The 20,711-nt window shown below is 40.5% G+C and overlaps 1 protein-coding gene across 4 annotated transcripts in view; it reads left to right on the top strand.

Annotated features, from left to right (window-relative positions):
- The window catches only part of LOC121659840 (gamma-secretase activating protein), a 69,861-nt gene that overhangs the window by 17,696 nt on the left and 31,454 nt on the right, over nucleotides 1-20,711 (top strand). For all 4 annotated transcript variants that reach the window (XR_006014474.1, XR_006014475.1, XM_042018433.1 and 1 more), the window contains exons 13-26: nucleotides 1,156-1,233; nucleotides 3,325-3,402; nucleotides 3,866-3,958; nucleotides 5,261-5,478; nucleotides 5,774-5,843; nucleotides 6,480-6,562; nucleotides 7,179-7,232; nucleotides 10,985-11,110; nucleotides 11,536-11,591; nucleotides 12,008-12,039; nucleotides 13,594-13,655; nucleotides 15,178-15,273; nucleotides 19,678-19,748; nucleotides 20,307-20,401. Coding sequence is in view for 2 of the 4 variants with exons in the window: in XM_042018433.1 (XP_041874367.1) it covers nucleotides 1,156-1,233; nucleotides 3,325-3,402; nucleotides 3,866-3,958; nucleotides 5,261-5,478; nucleotides 5,774-5,843; nucleotides 6,480-6,562; nucleotides 7,179-7,232; nucleotides 10,985-11,110; nucleotides 11,536-11,591; nucleotides 12,008-12,039; nucleotides 13,594-13,655; nucleotides 15,178-15,273; nucleotides 19,678-19,748; nucleotides 20,307-20,401 (1,212 nt within the window). In the remaining 2 variants the exon portion in view is untranslated. The remainder of the gene's footprint in view (nucleotides 1-1,155; nucleotides 1,234-3,324; nucleotides 3,403-3,865; nucleotides 3,959-5,260; nucleotides 5,479-5,773; nucleotides 5,844-6,479; nucleotides 6,563-7,178; nucleotides 7,233-10,984; nucleotides 11,111-11,535; nucleotides 11,592-12,007; nucleotides 12,040-13,593; nucleotides 13,656-15,177; nucleotides 15,274-19,677; nucleotides 19,749-20,306; nucleotides 20,402-20,711) is intronic.

Below are 20,711 nucleotides of genomic sequence, written 5' to 3'. Positions count from 1 at the left end.
TGGCAAAATGCCCTGTCTGTTGTCTGAATGAATCAAATATCCAAGCAAAACTGTATCAAACAACATTCAGTCAGCTAAGAATAAGCAGAAAAAAAAATTGGGTCTCAAGAAAGTAGTTACGTTCCCCAGAAGGCAGAAGTGTGAAGTGTCTCAGCCATATCTGTATCACAGCTATGGAACAGCCTTGTGGTGTGAAATACTGAGGTATTTAATCAAATGATGTAAGTTGGTAGCTGTGCTTTTTTTGTACTTGTGCTTTTTCTGTACTGTGGCATTTTCTGTATAGCTTCTATACACATCCTTATTTTTTTACACCACAGTACCTGTATTTGTATTACTTTCTTTTCTTCTTTTAAATGATAAACTTTCAATAAAGGTAAAAGGTGAGTGGTCATATTTGTGGATGAGCTTTCCAACTGTATTCAGATAATGTGGTTTGGAAGCTGCTTCTAACATGAATGCCAAAGCATCAGAGTAAGGGGATTAAAGTTTTTATAAGAGAAGAGCAGGTTTACCATCCAGTGGGGTCAAAACAGGATCAGTCTAATGTATAATTAGGCTGGGAGTGAGAAACATTCCTGTATGCAGTACCCTGGCTGAAATAAACTTGTCCCAACAACTGACTTCTCTCCTGAAAAAGGAATTAGCAGTTCTTTGGGCTGGAAAGGGGAGAAGTGACTATCACTTCTGGTGTGAGAAAGCTCTAGTAGTGTATTCATGCTGCTGCCAATATGAGATTACCTGAAAAGCAAAGAAACTGTGCTTCACTATGTTGTTGAGCATATCTGACAGCTCGTGAACAGAAGATATCTGGATTGAGGCAGTCTGTGGAGAAAAAGGCTTGATCAGTTTTCTGGCTGCAAGCATTTCTCCTGGGAAGGGCTAAAATGTACTTCCCCTAAAGGGAAGAACTGGCCATGTCAGGACCCAGGTTTCCAGCATGCCAGACTGACTTCTCTGTTCTTTCTTGATTTTGCTTCATTAGCTAAATGATGTTTAGAGTCCATAACAGATATTCCTGTAATCTTTACCTTTTTTGAGAAATTATTTTTAGTTTCTAATTTGAAACAGTCTTGCTTTAGTTTTGTACAGTATAAAGATGTCTAGATATTCAGCTGGACAAGTGAATTTTCTTTCCTTATTTTGTCTTTTTAGGAGGCCTGTGTGTGTGTTGTAGTCTAGCCTCTGATATTCCTCATGAGATCATGTACTCCATATATTTTTTACATAAAGGTAAGACTAACTTGTTAATTTAGTGTGCTTTATTTTGGAGACTGTCAGTGTTCTGAAAGAGTCACAGAATGCCTTTCAAAACAAATAACTACCAAAGTGCAGACAATAAACTACTGTGGCTGGTGTTTAAAGACAGCAGCTGCCTTTAGCTGCAGAGTTGACTTTCCTGCTGTAGACTTCCTGCCTGATGCTGAGTGAGTAGCTTCAAACCAGTGGCCTTGTAAGTTATTAATTTGGTCCCTTATTTCTAGCCAGACTTTCCGGCGTGCTGAGCACAGACATCAATGAAATCTGTGGGAGCTTGCAGGTGTGTTGTACTCATGCCATAAGGCATTTGTATGGGAAATAGAGCAAACAGCTCTTAACTTGAATGTCTGTTTAGAATTCCAGTTCAGCATGTCATTTTCACAGCAAGAGGTGCAACACCCAACTCTAAGAATAGTTGCTGTGTAAGTGGTGCTCTAGCTCTTAAAGTTAAGACCTTTGTTTTTGTTTTAAAATAATAAAGGACATTGTTTTATTCCAATCAGAATAACAATTCTCATTATCAAGATTTTCTTATTTGATACATGGACAAGAGAGGCAAATTATTCTCAGCTGAGAAGCTGCATAGTACAGAATAACTGTGTTCAAGTGCACAATGTGTCTCTCTTCTACCTTAACTGTTTGCTTTCGTGTGCCAGGATGTTTCTTGTGTGTAAGAGCTGCACCAACATGTTGCTTTGCTGATGGAACGTTGTGGGATTGAGTGAACTACCTTTTTGTGTTCTTGAAGGCATTAACAAATTGGAGAAGTCTTTTTTGGGTGTGACACACAGTGCATTGCACTGCTGTGAAGGGCTGATTTCCCCAGACGCACCTGATGTGTAGCCAAAGGGTTGTTGGATTGCTTGGAGCCAGCCATGGCTCTTGTACTTCCTGATCTGTACTAGAAGGAAGCTAGGATAAATATGGTGACATTGACTAGCTAAATCTGAAATGACCTCTGTGGAATGGAGTTGTTCGGTGCAGAGCTGTTTGTGGTTTCATGTAAGATTCATCAGTTGTACAAGAGAATTTTAGTAATTGTCCTGCAGTGACCCACAGAAACAGGGGTGTATTGGGTCCATAAGCCATATTTTGGAGACATGTAAGGAATTCAGTTTGTTCTGCAACCTCTGTAATCTCGACTGGAAGCTTCCCACCTGTGTTAAAACAGTCACTGCAGCATAAACAGAGAAGTCACGATGTTGCAGTTGAATTTTGCAGTGCTGGTTTTAGCTCGCATGTGCTCATGCTGGCAAGTAACAAAGTGATGATGGAGAGTATACTGACTCATTGCAAGCTAACTTCAGTCAGTGTTTTGTATGAAAAGCTTTATCTTTTGACACCTCTTCATCTGTAGTGTTGCTGTCGGTGACTTTTTCCCTTGATGGTCCTGTAAACTGTGGATCTTATACTGAATTTCCACACATGATTAAGTAGCATCCTGATCATGACATCATTAGTTACTTAAATCTCCAGCTTTTCTCAGAGCCAGAGGAAGTTTGATGGCATTGTGTCATTCTTACTGAGTGCCAGAAGTGTGGTACAAGTCTAGATTAAAACAACAACTGTGCTGATGCAAAGCCCATGCAAACACAGCAGGTCTGAAATTGGCCGTTGTATAAACGGAGCTGAACTAAATTAGAGCAATAGGGCATGCAGATAAACAAAGTGGAAATTCTTTAAAGCAGTTGAAAGACCAAAATGTGAAACACAGCTATGTAAAGGATTTGTGTTTGGCTTTTTTTTTGCAGGGGGAAAGGTATTTTTACACAAGCTTGCTCTGGGATGGAATGCTTCTTTAAACACAAACATAGGCTGTGCAGTGCATGGCTGGTTTTCACACACTAAAGAATGGCACTGTGTAGGTGCCAGTCTACTAAGTGTGCAGGAGCTCTGTTTAGGATGGATTAAATCTGTCCATGCAGACAACCCCATAAAAGAGTGTAAAATATCCCCGTTGAGTCTACGGGCACTGCCGAAGTTTCTAACTATAAAGTCATAGGTGGATTGTAACAAACGGTGTTTATTGTTTGAGGTTTTTAAAGTATTTTTGTTTTTCCCCAGGTTACAACAAAACTTTTACAGTTTCTCTAGAAAGAACAGAATCTCATCAATTGAAGGAAGTGGCTTTTATGAATCTTGGTGGGTTACTTGTGTTACTTCCCTGTGTGCCGTTCTGTTTGCAGTAGGGAGACAAATGGCGAACTCTTCTCTGAAAGGAAAGGATTTTTTTTTCTTAACTTTAGGTAGCAGTGTTATTTTGCTGCTTTTCTTCTGCATGACTTCTGTATTTGGCATTTGATATTGCAACACCTCACTATTAGTAGGCAGCTTCCTCTGAAATTGCCTCAGAATCTGTGCTGGACACCAGCTGCTGAGTTCTTGAGTCTCTCAAGTCTCTTGAATCCTCCCCTAGAACTCCAAATGTACTGCTAGTGTTTCCTGTGTTAGTACAAGAGCAGCTTTTAATTAACTCCTTTTATATTTCCTAGATATAATCAATTCCTCACAGAGAAGTGGGCCAGGATGAGAATCATGTGAAAGAGCCTCTTAAAGCAAATAAGTGATCAAGTGCTAAATTGACCACTGTTGTTTCTTTAAATAGACTATTATGTGGCTGCTTATTTGCCTGGCCAGTTCCTGCACCTCCTGAACATTCAACATCCTGACCTGCTGTGCTATAGTTTATTTCTGACAGGTATAGTAAAACTGCTTTAAGTAATTTCATTGTTGTGGAAACTTGTTCATATCTCTTTACATGAAAGTTGTATTTCTCAATGTTTCGTTATTGCACAGTGTTCTGACGAAGGAAGGATACTGAAAAAATAAGAATGACATTTTTGCTACTTTTCATTTTAGACAGAATCTGAACTGGCATTTTATACTTTATATATTTCATACTTCATATATTTCATACTTCTTGCTTGTTATGAAATGGAAGAAGACCTTTCACTGAATTTGAAATTCTCTGCCCTGGTTTCATAGTTTCCCTTCCCCCAGCTTTGCACATGGTTCTTGGTCCTCCACTGTTTTCAAATTTCACATGGACATGTAAATTTGATTTTACATTTCCTTCCTCCAACTGAGTTGCTCAAAATGTGTGTGTTTGGAGGGTGTGGGGAAAGGAAATCTGTGTTTCCTTCACCTGATCACGCTGATGCAATTTAATTTAGAGTCTCATCTGAGATGTGTGTTACTTCATTTCCAACAAACACATCTTCGTGGGAAGTGGTTTATTTTTGAAAGTGGGGTGCCTTTGTTTGAAAACAGAAATCTGTTGTCCTGATTGGGTGAAGGAGACATAAATTGTGGAAACTGGTGCAGGGGCAGCATCACAGGAAGCTAATACCTATTTTGTATGCATAATGAAATAGTGTCCTGCTAAAAATGAGTGGAAAGCATCACTGATGTATGGTGGGCCTGATTTCTGATGCAAACGGTCTGAAATACAGTATCTGTATTGTACCATGGTGGTGAACAATAGTACTAGCATAAATAAAGTGGTTTTGGTCAGATGCTTCAGTGAGTAATTATAGAGCAGAACATTCCTGTTCTGGCCATTGGGATTGATGGCAAGAGATCCACCCATAGAAGTTTGTATCATGATTCTACAAATGTACATGTACATTCTACATGTACAGACCTGTACAAGCCGTACCAGTAGGTGCTAATTCTAGTGTTGAACTTGTGCTACTGTCCTTGTGCTCTGCTCTATTCCATCACATGTACTCTGATTTGCCTTGGGGCAGCATTGTGAGCCTCAAATCTCTACACCTTCTCTGTGTCAGCAATAGGGAAGGAGAGCACTGAGTATGGACTGTGCTTGTCTGCTTTCCTTGTCAACACCATTCCTACTCCTCTTCTGCATAATACCAGGGCAGCTAATGCAAGAGGCAGAATCTTTCTTACTGCTGGGGGCCTAGGAGTCTTAAGAGTAATACTGGTAGCGGGCAAATTTTATGTTCTTACTCCTTTTTGTTCTCAAACCAATGTTCTTCAGGTGAGGATGCAAGAATTGACACATTACAAAACTGTTCCATCCGATCCCCATGGGTGTCAACAGCCCTGGATTGTGAAGCAGGAAGTCTGTATGATGTGAGCATCAGTGACAGTGCCTTGCTTCAGTTCCTACAAAAGAGCAAACGAGACTATGAGAGATTGGCAGCTCTTCACTGTGCCCTGCTCTACTTCCAACACACAGAAGACTTGGAAATGCAGGTGGGAAAAGAATCTCCTCTAAATTATTTTCCAGTGACTGATGTCATATACAAAGCAGGGGCAGGGCATGAATGATATCAGCCAAAGAGAAGTCCTAATTCACCTGGCAGTGCCAAAAGTCTCATAAGCTGGGCTGCCCTAAACCCCCTTATTGGTCCAGACTGTCCTGAAAACATTTGTGTCTCTATCACTACTCCATGCAAAGTGTTACTACTAAAACCAAAGTTTCTATACTCTCTTACAACGCTTACTTAAACAGAGAGAAATGACAAGCTCCCTGTTCTCATTCTGACAGATTATTCGGTGGATTTCTGAGAACATGTCAACATGCCATTCTTTTGACCCCATTCAGGAATTTATCATAGGTAGGTATTTCTTTTCCTGCATACTGAGTTTTCCTGCTTACTCCAGTTGACACTGAGGGGAGGCCATGGCAGTACAAACTGACTCTTACTTCTGAACTTTTTGGTTATGATTTATGATAACTAATCTGCATTTTGTGGCATTGAGAGACAGTATCAGTAGTTTAGGAGATACATAGACATCTCAAAATCAGACTGGCAGTAAAACTTTTCAAATGCATTCTTCTGTCTAATGGAACAAATGGATTTATCATTATTTTAGGTCTCCGGAGACTGGTTCCTCAGCTCCATTCTCCCTTAGCTATAGCCCAAACCATTTTTTCAAAAGGATTTGGCTTATCATGATACTCTCTTCTAATAGCTTATTCCTCAGTCTAGCCAGTGCACAGTCTTTGCACAAAGGACCCCTGCAGTGCTGAGCTGTAGCCAAGCAGCTGACCTGGCCCTGCAGCCATCTGGACTTCTCTTCCTCCTTTTGTGCACAGAATGGGACCAGTTCCACCATGGAGGAAGCTGTTTCAGAGACAGCAGCAGGATTTGTCCCTTAAAAAGTGTCAGATAAGGAACTGTGAAGCCTACTCTTGTTAACTGATAGTTTATACAATCTTGCCCTTATAAATCTTTTTACATTACATTCAGCCTCCCTGTACTGCAGAATGTGTCCAGAAACACAGAACCTGGATAAACTCCTGCCCTACACATCACTGCATGACTGGATTGGGGTAAGATAACAGCTGGTACTGTAATTAATAGCTAGAGGGGCTGTTTTTTATCCCTCAGTACAGTCTATAGCTTGTGTGTCTTACCTTTTCATAGATATGCTCCAAATTGATACCTGTGCTTTATGCCTATTTTAGTTTGCCAAGTCTTACCCTTTGTGATGTTTTCCATGAGTCAAATTTTTTGTCAACAAATAAAAGCATTTACAAAACCAAGAACAGTTATTATAATTGAATGGATGGTTAAATATCTCAGTTTTCATAATGAAGTATTAATTTATTCCTTATCATATGAGGTTTATAATGAAGACAGAATACATTTAACCAACAAAATCATGCAGTTATTTCCAGGACAGACAGAACCAGTAGAGTTAGGATTTACAAGTAAGTTTGCAGAAGTAAAATAACTTCAAGCAAGACTTTACAATTAGAGCAAATAGTGTCTTTTAATTTCTCTGCTGTGACACCGTTCTAATAAATTGGGTTTTTTTTTTAAATGAGGGCACCGTTTTGGCTGGGTAGAGAGTTTCACAAAGGAAATGGGTGATGGGGATTCATTTAGTTGCCCCATGTTCTCTGCTAAATTATAAGACTATAAATAATTTTTCTGTATTTATAGGTGGTCCCTGGAGTAATATGTGCCACAGACATTATTTCTCTACCTGTGTTAGAGGTAAGTTCCAGTATAAAACCACATTTCTATTTGGAGATTAGTAGCTGCTTTTTTTGTGGGTTGGGAATGTGCTAAATATTAATGATGCAGCCCTATTCAAGAATAGTTATGAACAGAAAATTACCCTGTTGGAAATACTTATGCATTTACTAAAATATCAGTTAATCAGACTCAAAGATGGTGGGTTTTTTTTTCCCTTTCTGAAGACACCTCTATTCAACAGGGAGGATTATTCACTAATTAATTATCGTTAATCAGATTGGTACCACTTCACTTTATGGGTTTGGTTGCTGAAGGCAGAGGTGGCATAACAGACAAGTAGGATTTCTACATGTGTCTACATGTGCCCACTTTGAGGGCTATTTCATTGTGCTGCCATTAGTGTGGATGGTTCGTGACCCTCTCATTTTTTTTTTGTCCAGAGCATCCTGTGATTGCACTTATGTCAGGGCTTTGGCTACTAAATCTAGACAAATTCCTGCACAGCCTGGAAAGGGCAGTGGGCTGTGTGGGGAGAGCACATGCTGTTTGGGTAGGAAATTGCACTTTCCGTTGAAAACAACATGAATGATTCTTCCCGTCTTCCCATTCCACTCCCTCAGCTCCAGTTTAGAGAAATACTTGAAATTTTCCTAAGTCTCCCCTACAAAATCTGAAAGCGGATTTTAATAAGCAGTTTGTTGTGGAGAGCTAATGGGAAGAGTGAGGAGTTTAAACACACCAGCAACACACAGGATTAGACTCTGGATACATGACAATGTTGTTCCATATAGGTCTTTAAAGACGTGCTTATAATTAGTCATAAAGATTGACTGTTCACAGAATCTTTTAAAAATCAGTGGAATTGCCCACTGCTCTTTCACTCTGCAGCAGTACTGCACACATTCATAGGGTTTCTGTCAAGGAATGGGGCTTTGCATTCTTTGCTTGGAAAGGCTGCCCTGGGACCTGGGACACCTGGGAAAATCAGACCTTGAGAAAATTTGTTGCTAGATAATCCTTGTAATTCACTAAGGTCAAAGTTAGCAGGCCTTTAATTTGTCTGAGATTGAACCTCAAGCCCCTGGGGGCACATGCCTTTAGCAGCTATACTTCCTGATTGTGGAACTCATTTCCTATTTCTGTCTGAAACCTAAACAGATTGAAAAAGTCAGAGTTGAGCTAAAGACAAATATTTCCTGCTACTTTTGATGGCAAATTGCTCTGACTCCTGCATGAGGACAAAGATGCTAATGCACAGGGTAAGGTTTAATGCTCTGGCTGTTTTGTACCACACCAGTGTCACCAAACCCACCATGGCTTGAGTTTAAGTAGTCAGTTGGTGTTTCAGTTGGTGCATGTTATTGGAGTCAGACCCTGGTGACAGATCTGGTCCTACAAGTAGTATTTCTTTTGCAAAGATTTTATGACATTTCACAATGCTATAAACAATGCTGAATTTTTACTTTGAGACACTTTTTGGAGTTCTCAAGCCCATGAGTTTTTGAGAGCCTTTGGAAGGCCCATGTCTATATTCACAAAAAAAATTTGTGCTATTTGGGTATCAGGTGTTTTTATCACTAAATTCCTGGTCATCAAGATATACTGAGAAAGGAGGAACAGTTAGTCCAATTGTCAAAAAGCTCTACATAAGGATTGCAATAATACGTCTAATTTTTTCCCCCTTTTTAAGCACAAACCAAACTTGCAGGGGTGCAAGTAAGTTCAGTCAGAAAGGGAGAAGGCAGGAGGAAGAAGGGAAATAAAGAAAATAGGAGGAGGTCCAGGGGAAGAGTGAAAATATATAGTGCAAGAAGTTGTCAGAGAACAGGAAAAGAGCTTCTCCCTCATGCTGTGCTGAGCCCCTGAGGTGCAGAGTGATGTTTTAAGGAGTAGCTGCCTGTGCAGCTGCCAGGTTGGTTACAGAGCTCTCTGAATGCCATCACTGCTGGGGAGACACAGCACTACAGTCCAGAGAGACATGGGCCTCTTGAAGGCAATTGTCACCCTACATCTTTTCAAAGGGTATAGTAGAGAGCTCTCTATCTTCAGTCAATAACCCACTACTTATGAAAGGCTTCATGGGAGCTTTTCATGGATTGCAAACTGATAAGGCCTGGCTTTGACTTCTGGTAGTGCAATGTCTTTTAGGTGTTCATGCTTAGGTGTTAATTCCTGACTCTCTAGAAATGTCTCCCGAATAAACACCTAAGATAAAGAAGCCTTCTCTTTCTAGTCCTTGTCCTGATGATCCTCAAGAAACAATATATGTAATTTTAAAAATCCTTTACTTCAAGCTTTTGACTTTTTAAATGAGATCTAGTACAACTCAGCTTTTTGGGATTAAAAGCAGACAACTCTGAAGTCTACCACTTCCTGTTAGACATTTCATATATGAAAGAAAATTTCTGTCTTGCTTCCCTCTGCCACATATCCAGGTCTGGTGTGGCCTGAACACAGTTTTGCAGTGGTGGTGCTGTTGCATGGATTGGTCACTAGATGATACCCTCATGCTGTATTTAATATTTCTCTGGTTTCATATTGGTAACATTTAGGCAACGTTCTGCAGTAGTAGGTTGTAGATCTCATGAGTTAGGTCGAACAGAGTGAACATATGGTGCCATATGTGCTCCTAGTTTGCAGCTGCTAAATATAACTAACATGAAGCAAAACCCAAGCTGCAGCTACAATAATAAAGTGACAATAGGCACTGGCAGCAAGAGGAAAGTGGCTGGCAGGATTGAATCTTGGAGATTTATTTTCCTTGACAAATTATAGTTTATAGTAGGAAGTGGGTTCCCCCTTTTGAGGTTTTCTTTTAAAGTTATTGTTCTTGTAGAATAGTTGAGAAGAGAGAGCAAAATTCAATATGTTAGTGCAAGGTGGAGGAATATTGTGAACTCAAACTTCTCTTTATTCAAATGTCATTACTGTAGTGTCTGTGTTGGGAGATATAGTATATTAAGAGGTGCGAGAACAGCTTGTACCATCTCTTCTTTTTTAAAACTGTCAAAATGAATTGCCTTAATTTCATCTCTTCCTCAGCAATGATCACATCTTACCCACCTTATAAACAGCAGCTTCAAATTTTATACCCAGTCCAAGAACTAGCTCGGGAAACCAGTGTGGTTTTGTTCGGATTTTGTTCCTCTTGCCTGTGCACAGCTGAGTTTAAATTAATTTTAGCTTTAGAGTCAAATGCTTTAGAATTGCTATGGAAATGTTTGGATTTTGTTTCTTTTCTGGGAGGAAGCAGTGTTACTTGAGGTTGGTAAATGGATGTTTGCAATCTAAGTATTAATGCAGCTTGAAAATGGTGGCAGCCTGCAGCTGTCATGGCCATGGTGGTATTCCTCTTTTTGGAGCTACTAGAAACCTGAAATGGGATTTATTTGACCAAATGCAAAAACATTTATATCTAAGTTAGTAGCCTAAGGCTCTTTTTACAGTCAGAGGAAGTCTAGACAATATGGCCAGTGTAGTCTGTGGTGCAGTTCTTCCCATCTCAAACGTGTAAATAGGTCAGATGAATTGTGACCCAGAAATACTCATTTCTTTCCAGGCACCAAATCTTGATCTCAAGTTTGAGTAAGTGCTACCACTGCCATGCCATCAAGAGAAATTAGTTAAAGCACTTTGGTTTAACTTTTTTCACTTAGATTGTTTTGAAGCTACATTAATCACATATCTTTGCAGTCACTTAGTGGGAGGGTGATGAGGTATTTCTTTAAGAGATCAGGTTATATTCATGCTTCTTCTGCAACACTTTGCAGTTCCAAAACTCCAAAGGCTTCTGGGAGAAACTCAGCTCAAACTTGGAGAGTGTGAAGTATGCAGAGCCACACTTGCACTACCAGAGTAATGTGCTCAGGAGGGAATGGCGTAACCTTTCAGAAGAGGTGGGTGAGAGGCACTGGAACTGAAACACTGGAACTCTCCAGAGCTGCCTCTGAAATGGGTGTTTTAAAGTCAAGCATGGATGAGTTGGGTTTTTTATTTTGAAGATAAATAAATGGGAATCTGATTATGAGAAGTGCAAAGATTTGCAGTCATTTCACCTAAGGTGATTGCCTGTAAATTTTGTTCTCTTAAAATAATGGAAGAAATTAAACAAAAGCAGGGCTTGCGCTGTATTATCACGTGGTTTACACGTGTGTGAATGCCTATGAGCCTGGGCACTTGGAAGATGGTTTGAGGCCCCACTGTGTATTATTTCCATTCAAAGGGAAAACCAACTTTATTTCTCATCTTCATTCTGTCAGGGAGTATTTTATTTGGTCTGCTGTTCAGTTCATTTTGTGATTTTTGTTTGTTTACAAACCAGAGAGAGGAGAGAAGAACCACAGTGTATTTGAGGAATATTTTTGAAAATGCCAAAAAGTATGTACTGGTTTCTATTATATTTACCCTATCTTATTTTGCACAAGTATGTTGAAGGATTTAATGTGACATTTAATTAGTTGATTAGGTATCTGATTGGATATCTTTAAAGAAGATTATCCTGGTGAAAACTGGTTATTGGAATCCTTGTCATCACTACAGCATGATCTGAAACACACACAGGGCTCTAGAGCTAGGGAATTCATGGTAGATGTGAAGTTATTCTCATGCAGTCTAGACAGATAGAATTTTTTTAATGCTATCTAGTATTTTTACTAAATTTAGTCATATGTACTGTTCTCAGATTTCTTTAGCTGTCTTTGAAAGATCAAAGGCTCATTTGAATTTTTAATGATCTTATGAAAGCCTTCAGAGTATTGCATATGAAACACACTGATTTTTGTTTCAAACCCCAGGGTGCTTTCTCATCTGGACACTTGGGACTCTGGTAAGTAAAACTTTTCTTGATGTAGGCCTTAGCTGTAAGACTTTGGTTTATTAGGATATTTCCATCCAGCTGTTTGCTAAAAATAAATTGCTATGTGTGTTTTCAGCACAGAAGAGTTTGAGGATTTAAGATGAGAAGAAAACTTTCACATAGTGACTAGGAAATGCTTGAAAATAAAGCCCCTAGTTCATACTGGATGTAACAACATAAGCAGTAAAACTTAGTCTGCTAAAGAATATCTTCTTCAGGATTTTTCTTGTGGAGCAGAGTATCAGTGACACCATGTTACTGTTGAGTCTTGTCCACTTACAGCTGCCTTTGCAACATCAGATCTTGTGCAGGAGATTAGGGCTGGTGAAAAAACATGGTGTAGAGAGAGCAGGTGTGATGAATTTCCTTAGGCTAGAAACACTTGAGATTTTGTGATGCTCAGTGCCTCTGTCACAAATAAGTAAAACTGAATTTAGTAGTGTATTATGTTCCTGCTGTTCACACATCAGTGCCTTCTGTGTGCCTTGCCACTGTGTGCTGTGAAGTGATGCTGATCTAAGTGCTGCTCGGTCCTTTATTACCAAGCATTTTCAGTGTACTCATTTGCAGCCCCTGACACCAGGCATGCGTGTCGCTGCTAGTTGTTGCAATGGGCTCTGACTTCGAGAGACTTTGTATCAACTTTGTGAACCTCAGCTTCATGTTTTCAAAAGTGCTTATTGATAAAGAAGTCAGATGTTCAACTGTTACTAGAGAATTTCTAAATAGCTGCCAGTCAGTAACAAGCATCAATGTAGTGTTTCCCTGTAGATTGATCCTTGAGTCCTTAAAATCAAGCAGTACAGGTCTCTGTGCTGCTAAGTGGTGGTGTAAATATATTTCAAGGTGAGCAAAACCAGGTGGAAATATTGTAAGAATTCAGCACTTGGTTCCATAAAGTGTTGAGTTGGTTTTATCTATATCATGAAATAGAAGATTGTTTTTCTTCCTTTGTTTTAGTAGACAGGAAGCACTGATTAGGAAATACAGGTTATTAGTTCCAGTAGACACTACAATTTCCTTCCACTTAGTTAGAAAAGTTGTGTTCTTTTCATAGTGGTCTGCAAATCTGAGTAACAGAAGCAGCCAGACCATGGGAGAGAATCAGTGGGAGGTGATTCCCTGGACTATTTACTTTCTGTCTAGCCATTTCCTTGGAAAACTCATGCAGCTGCTATAGTTCGTTTGTTTGTAAATGACAAGATCTAAGCAGCACATGCATTAGCACTGGTGTTACCAGAAGGTTCTCTGTGCCTCTTTACTCTCTTGAGTCACCACACTGTGATAACTCTTACTTAAATATCAAAGAAAAGAAGTAGTGGATGGCAGATAAATGGTTATTTTCCATTTCTCAGTTCTCTCATGCAGGCCATGGTTCTTCACTATCTTAGTTTTGTAGCTGAGTAGATCAAACCACAACTTCTGTTTGCTTATCTGTTCCTAAGTACTTTTGAAGCTGGTTGAATTCTGGTGATATTTCTGTAGTGCCATGTCCTTGAATGATTGTTGCTATGTTTATTTCAGAGGCGAGGCTGGTACCTCTCTTTGAAGAGGAGGATTATCAGCAGCAGTTGCTCATGGGACTGGTATGTGCTTTTGTCAGTATGCACTAGAGGACGCACACGCTCCACGGATGTGTGAAGAGTCACCCTCTAAGTTCCAGTGCTGAGTGGAAGCTCACTCAGAGTAGCTATGGGGCAAACATGGCATTTCCTAAGTTTTAGAGTTCATAGTCATTATATCATCTTAGCAGGTCATCATAAGGCATAGGGCAAAAACAGGAATAGAAAGTTGATTTGTCAAAATGCTTTTTCCCAGTATAACTTCGGCTAGAGACTGGGAGGTCATCTTAATCTGTCAGCTATTTTTGGACTACTTTATGCCTTTAAAACATATAAAAGTGAATTCCTCCCCCACACAGCTTTTCTCAATTTGATGAGCAGATATCTTCTTGCTCCCTGATTTAACACCTTTTTTACTGTTTCTTTTTCCTTCTGCCTCACTTCTGAGACTACTGTGGCCATTCTGATGTCCCTTCCTCTTTTGCACTGTTTTCACCAGTGATCTCCCTAAAGGATCTATCATCTATTTGCTTCTGGGCAATAAATCCTGTCTCAAATCTGTACCTGTCCTCCCTCTGTCTGAATACACATCTTGGCTTATCCCTTGTTCTCTTACTTTTAAAACCATCTAACTCTTCAGCATGCACTAGAAGATCTCAGCAGCGAAGAGCAGATCAACACTGTCCTGTCTGTTCACATCTGAGGCAAACTTTCCTTCTTTGCAATCTTGTTTCCCTGTTTCCAAGTTTTGCCTCTCATTCTCTGAAGCTTCTCTACATTCCTTCCCCTCTGTTTATTGACAGATCCAAAAAGCAGGTCACTGCTGTCCTTTGTCTATGCCTTCCTCATACCTGTATTGCTGTCTTGACACACTGAGATTACGTGTAAGTTCCTTCAGACAGAGATTTTTATTTGCTCCAGTTTCACTCTGAGCTTCTTAGTAATTCTCAGCAAAGAGCCAGCGTGGCCTTGAGTTGCAATCTGAAGCTGCATGAGGTCAGTGAATGTTTCAGAAAGGAATAGGGAGCGGCATGGACTACATGATAACAAACACCCAATTTTAATGACTTCACAATTAATGTTTAACCTGAAATTGCCATTAATCACTCTGATTCTCAGGTTCTTGGCAACTACAACAGATTGTACTTGTGCTAGTTTTCTCTATCATAAAATCTCAGGTTTATTTGTTTGTAACAAGTATTTCTGTTCTCAGGATTCAATATTTATATTTAAATCCTTCTTTCACCCTGTTCCCTTGGCTTTACACAGAGGGGTGTGAGAGCTGTAAGCTTTTTCTCTTCAGTATCATTGAAAGCTCAACTTTGCGTTCATTTTGCTGAATTTGCACCAAGTAACCATTTTGAATATTCACATCTGCTGCTGAGTTTAGCAAGATTGTACAGGAGCTTGGGATCTCACTCCAGAGTTTTGTAATGGGGAAATGTTTTGTTGAGCCAATGCCTATTGATCAGGCCCTGCACCTGCTGCAGCTTTTGTGTCTCTTTGAAGATGCCCAGGGATACTGAATTGTTGGCTTTTTTTTTAGATGGTTGCTCAGCTGAAGGGTCATCTTATGAGACATCTACAATATGTTGGAAAAAAGAAGATTGACCAAATAGTTTTGGATTATGTTGCAAACCTGGTTAGTTTGATTTCATAGTCACTATTCTGAGCAAGTGTGTATTTGTTGGATTGTAGATCCTTGGTTGTGCAGCAGTTGTATATAGCATATATTTGGTGGGAAAAAATTGTTTTTAAGATGTTTAAACATATTTTTCAGCCTAATATTGTATATATTGATAAAGGAAATTAATATTATTTAAATATTATTAAAAGAGTTGTACCAGTCCCTCAGAATACAGAAGAAACTGTTCCCATTACAGCTTCTACAAATATGTTCTACTCCCAGAAATACAATGGGAGCTCATCCTGAAGGTTTCAAGCTGTTAGATCTATTTGGTTTCCTGTAGAACACATTGCTGCAGGTCTTGAATAATGAAAGTGCCACCAGGGGAAGTAACCAATGAACAAAAAAAGATGTCACTACAGTCTGACTTGTGGGTAAATCAGCACCACTCCTACACAGTGCCTTTGGTGGGCTGTGCATGTGACAGGAGACAGTTTTGTGTGAAGAAATCTTTGTAAACTACTGTGAAAATTTGCTTTCCAAATTCTTATTTTTCTGTCTTTTATCCTCTTCAGAGACCTTAAAAAGAAAAAAAGCTACAAAACCCATAACTGTTGTGTACAGAAGTTATGTACTTGGTTTTGTCTGTCTCAATATCATGTCCTTTAAGTGCAGAATGCAGAGTTCCCAAAAGCTTGCACGACAACTGTAAATCCTGTTCTTTGTGCCATCCTTGCCCCAGTATTCAGTAGAAATTCCCCACAGTGCTGTTTTCTAGGGATGAAAACCTTGTGAAACTTCCTTGAGGCTACTGATACCTGCATCACTTCCAAAGTCCTGTATGAGTCAGTTGCACTGTCAATGTCACAGTGTTCTCTGAACCACTGCAGCCCCGCTGCAGTTCCTGACTTTTTAAGCCTCACTCTAACAACTTCACAAGTTGTTTCACTGGTAATTGGCAGACTTTTATGTATCTGTATAGGAAAGAAACTAAAACTGGTGGCTGATTAAAATAGGAACAGTATGTGAACCAAAGCTGAAAATGGTGCTGAAAAGAACACAAGTGGAACATTTATTCTCCTTTCATTTGATTTCTAATAACAGTTTGTTCATTTTTAGTAAAAACTAAGATAAAAAATCTGAAAACATCTATTCAACCTTGATCTGCAAGGCTTAATTATTGTAGACTAAGTCTTGCAAAACAAATCTTAGTCCTCCCCACAAGCAAACTCTCAGGACTAATTCTCTCAACTCAACTGACAGGCTTATTCTTAGAAAAGCTACTGTAAACAAAGATAATGGGCCTCTCGAAATTGCTTTTGCTTTTGCTGGTGCACCTTAGATACTGTTTGGAAATATTTAGAAATTATTTAATTTTTAAATTTGTGTTACCCCTCATCCTAATTAGAAACTCTTACATCTCAAACATTTCTATATCCTAAATGTTTCAGAGTTCTTCAGGGTAATTAACTGGTTTGAGTCTTCCCACAGATCTCTGTACCATCAGTAGTGAGTAGCAGAGCTATTGAAACTAGTGAAACAGAAAGAGATTTGAAATTTGTCAGCTTTCATAAAATATTTTGCATTGCATTCAGGAGCCCAGGAGTGGCTGAGATTAGGCTCCGTGGTGTGTAGTCACTGTGTAAATCAATTGCAGCAGAAGTCAGAGAAGCCAAGACTTGGGAACACTGAGTGTTTCTTATGAAACAACAGGCAAGGGCTGGTTGCTTTCCCAGAACTGTTCTTGTATACAGAGAAATAATGCGGGGAAGTGTGAATGACACATCTCGGTGGGACTTCCCTGTTTGCTGAGGAGCTCTGCAGAGCTGGAGCGTGTCTGGTTCCCAGTCCATGTGCCACCTCTCCTGCAGTGGTTGTTGTATGTCCACAGGCTCTCTCTCCTCTCCAATCACTTTATCTTAGCTTTACTCCATATCTGTTTCTCTCACTCTTTTGATTTCATTGAGGCAGGAAAGGGGAGCAGTAACTTACCGAAGCAGTGTGACATTTGCTGCCCTGGCAGCAAGTGGAAGGGGAGGCACGGTGAGCAGGCAGCCTGTGGCACGGGAAGGAGGCAGACCTGAATAAATTGCTGAAATGTCTCTGCAAGTCACTTCAGGAGCTGTACATTTTCCCCTGGTGTCTGTGGCCAGCTGTCCTCTGATGTGGGCTCAGCTGCAGAGGAATAGAAGACAGACACCATTTGGATTTGAGTTTCCTCAGGAGGAAGAGGACTGTGTCATATTGCTGCACAGGAGGGGATCTGAAAGACAGCAAGACCTTGTCTCACTCTCTTTTCTCCTTTGCTCCTGGTTCTTTTCTTTGACCACTTCAAAGTCTTTCCTGTAGAAACAGCTATAGGAGCTGAGCACACAATTCCTTTAGTGGAACTTCAGTTTCCTTGGCACCATTGCCTGGAATTGCAGATGTTTGAAGACAAGGTGACAGCAGCATCAGCCAAGGCCCTCCTGCATGTGCTGTCTTGCTATTGGTCATGTGTTTTCTTATTAGTTTAGAGCACTCCAAGGGAAATGGCTTCACGTACAAGCCCCAAAAAACTTCATATTGTGTATCTGTTACTCAGTGAAAATGGCCTTGCCCGGTACGGGTGTAGCTCTTAACTTGGTTCCCCCAGACACCCACTGCTAACCTCGGACAGGATGCTGCCTGTGCCCCTTCCATCAGACAGATAATGTTGCCTTTCTCTCATGCACATTATCTTGTGTGTTACTTTCTGAAAAAAAAGTTTGAGACACGGCTTATCTTTCTGTATGTATTTTCTACAATGGCAAGGATAGATGTTGACCTCCAAAGCGAGATGTGCTGTTAGTGAGGATGTCACATCACAGACATTCATGTATTTATGATTCAAGTATGTTGTGATAGCTTGGATGACTATGACTTAAGAAGTTGTTAGCTTTCTGTGCCCTGTGAAAGCTGTACTGTTTGCTGTGTTGTTAAGCAAAAAATATTCATTCTGGAGTAGCATACTCTTGAAAAATGTTTGTGTTGCACGAAGAATAATTGGTGCTTTTTGGAACTTGTAAGAACCTTCAGTTCAACACTGATCCTTCAAATCCAGCTGCAGCTCCTGATGCACAGGCCTTAGCTGCACCCTCTGTGCTGGCCAGAGGTGAAATTCATTCCAGCAGCAGGTGTGGTTCTTGTGACCCTTCTCTGGAAACTGGAAATCACTAATTTCCTAGGGAAGTTGCCATATTCCAGAGAGATTAAATTGGATCTTTCCACTGCATCTAGGAAGTGTGGAGATGGCAAATATTAGGTAGTTATTTTGCATCAGGCAGCTGTGCAAGCCTGGCTCAAGTGCTGGTGGAGGGGAAAGGTGCTACCTTGTAGAACTTTCTGGCCAAGGAACATTACTGAAGATGAATATTCCAGTTCTGGCCTTTGCATGTGGACCTCTCCTGCGTGTCCTGTTTCTCTCTTGCTCAGAGCCTGGGACAAGTCAGACACTGGACAGGGCAAAGCCTATGAGGGGAAAAGAAAGTGGGGAAAAAACACTCCTGGATTCTGACCATCTGGAGGGAGAAAAAGGGTTTCTAACTTCTTGTGACACCTCTTTGCAGAACAGGGGTCAGACTCGTTTCCTGAGTTTCCTGGGATTGATTGATTGCTGTGCTTTGAGGGCCAGAGATAAAACGTGCAGAGGAAGTGTCTCAGTGGTGTTACTGAGATGTGGAAGTGGTCACACATGACAACGATGAGGAAGCTACTTCAGCTCTTTCATGTGTGGTTTCTCTTTCAGCTGCAGAAGCTGAGATGGCCTAAGTGAGAACAGGGCTTGTGGCTTTGGTATATGCTGACTGTGTGTGGTGACCGACAGTTTGGGAGCACGAAGAACAACCACATGGGCCAAGGGATTGTTTCACTTCACTGGGGACAAAAAGGAAACTCAATAGATGAGGAGAGGCATTTGCTTGTCTCAACTTTCCTCCTTGCCAGGACTAGATCTGTGATTCCTCCTGCCGACATTTCTTGGCAAACTAAGCATTCTACTGTCTCCAACGTTAGCCACTTTTGCTGAGCCTTTGGGACTGTTCCTTGCCAAATGCTCAGCCACTTGGACATGCTGGTTTTGCTTTGATGGCAAAAAGGTCTTTGAGAATTTGATGCAAGAGCATGAGACCAGTTATCTCCAAGAAGCAGAATGTGTTCAGTTGCTGTATGTCTTGCATGATGCTTTGATGAGCTGGAAGAACTTTAAACTTCTGGAATAGGGCAATTCCATTACAATTCGAATTTTAATAATTTTACATTTTAAGGTGCTAGGGGAAAAAAAGTGAAGACTTAGTAGGAGTCCCATGAGAAGTTTTTAACAAACTGGTGTGTGGAATGAATGAAGGGCAAGGGTCTGCTGTACGCAGGCATCTGGACACTGTCTTCTCTTTTTTGTTTTAGCTGAATCTGGTGCATCGAATAATGAAAGAAGTTTGGAGGAGATACCAGCTTCACTCCTGTGTCTTCTGCTTGTGAGCAAGTGATTTGTTAAAGTTTTCAGCCTGCCTTTTAAAATATGGGCATAATGATTTTGGTCATCAACAGTAGTACGCCTTTGAACAATCAGTGCCTGTGCTGCTGTCAGTGTCAATGTGACTGTCACTTGCTCTTCCTAAGGATCCTGCTGGCCCTCCCTAGGCCAGTGTGAATATTAACCATGCAGGCAGTGTTATGGCCGGAGTTCAAAGTTGCTGAGTTTGGAGTGGTCCTAAGCTGGGTAGTGGGTGTTAAACACCTATAAAAGCCAGGTCACTTACACCAGCACCCTTTCACCTGTTGCTGCTGATTTGAGGTACTGCTGAGAGCCTTGTAAATGTGCAGCAACAGGGGGAGGACACAGAGGCTTTGTGTGTCTGCAGCACTGGGCAGCTGGTGCTGGATGAGACACCACAGTAAACAAGTCAGCATCCCATGGCACTTCATCCCAAAGGCAGGCATTCAGTGCACAGCCAGTATGGCAAATTGATGCTCTCTCCAGGACAATGTGGGCACCTTAGGTTCTTAATGTGTTGCTACTTTGTTAACTACAGTGATGAGAAAGGAAGTGCAGGAGAGTTTGCGGTGTTCCACATCATGAGTCGGATTCTGGAAGCAGCAAATGGCATGTGCATGCCTTTACCTCCTGGTAAGTTCTGTGGTTTACTGTTTTAATCATAAGTGAGGAGAGCAGTACTATAAATTCTTCCCAGCAGAGCACTGGTTGCAGCACATGTGTCAAGCTAGCTTTGGCAGTATTGACATCTATTCAAGTCAGTTACAGAGGGGAAGGCCCTTGATAAACCTGTACAAGTGAAATGAAGCAAAACTAAATAGTTATTAGAAACAGAGAAAACTAAACAGAGGTTTCCAGTGGAATGCTTGGGTGCAGTCTTATCTTAGAACTAAGATTTAGACTCCTTTCACATATATGTATTTTTAGACAACTGGACTTCAGT

This window comes from Corvus kubaryi, unplaced genomic scaffold (assembly GCF_017639235.1).
Source record: "Corvus kubaryi isolate FWS band 111438036 unplaced genomic scaffold, C.kubaryi_AGA036_p1.0 137, whole genome shotgun sequence".
Lineage (NCBI taxonomy): Eukaryota > Metazoa > Chordata > Aves > Passeriformes > Corvidae > Corvus > Corvus kubaryi.
Note: the sequence above shows the minus strand (reverse complement) of the source record. Positions and strands in the feature narration are given on the sequence as shown.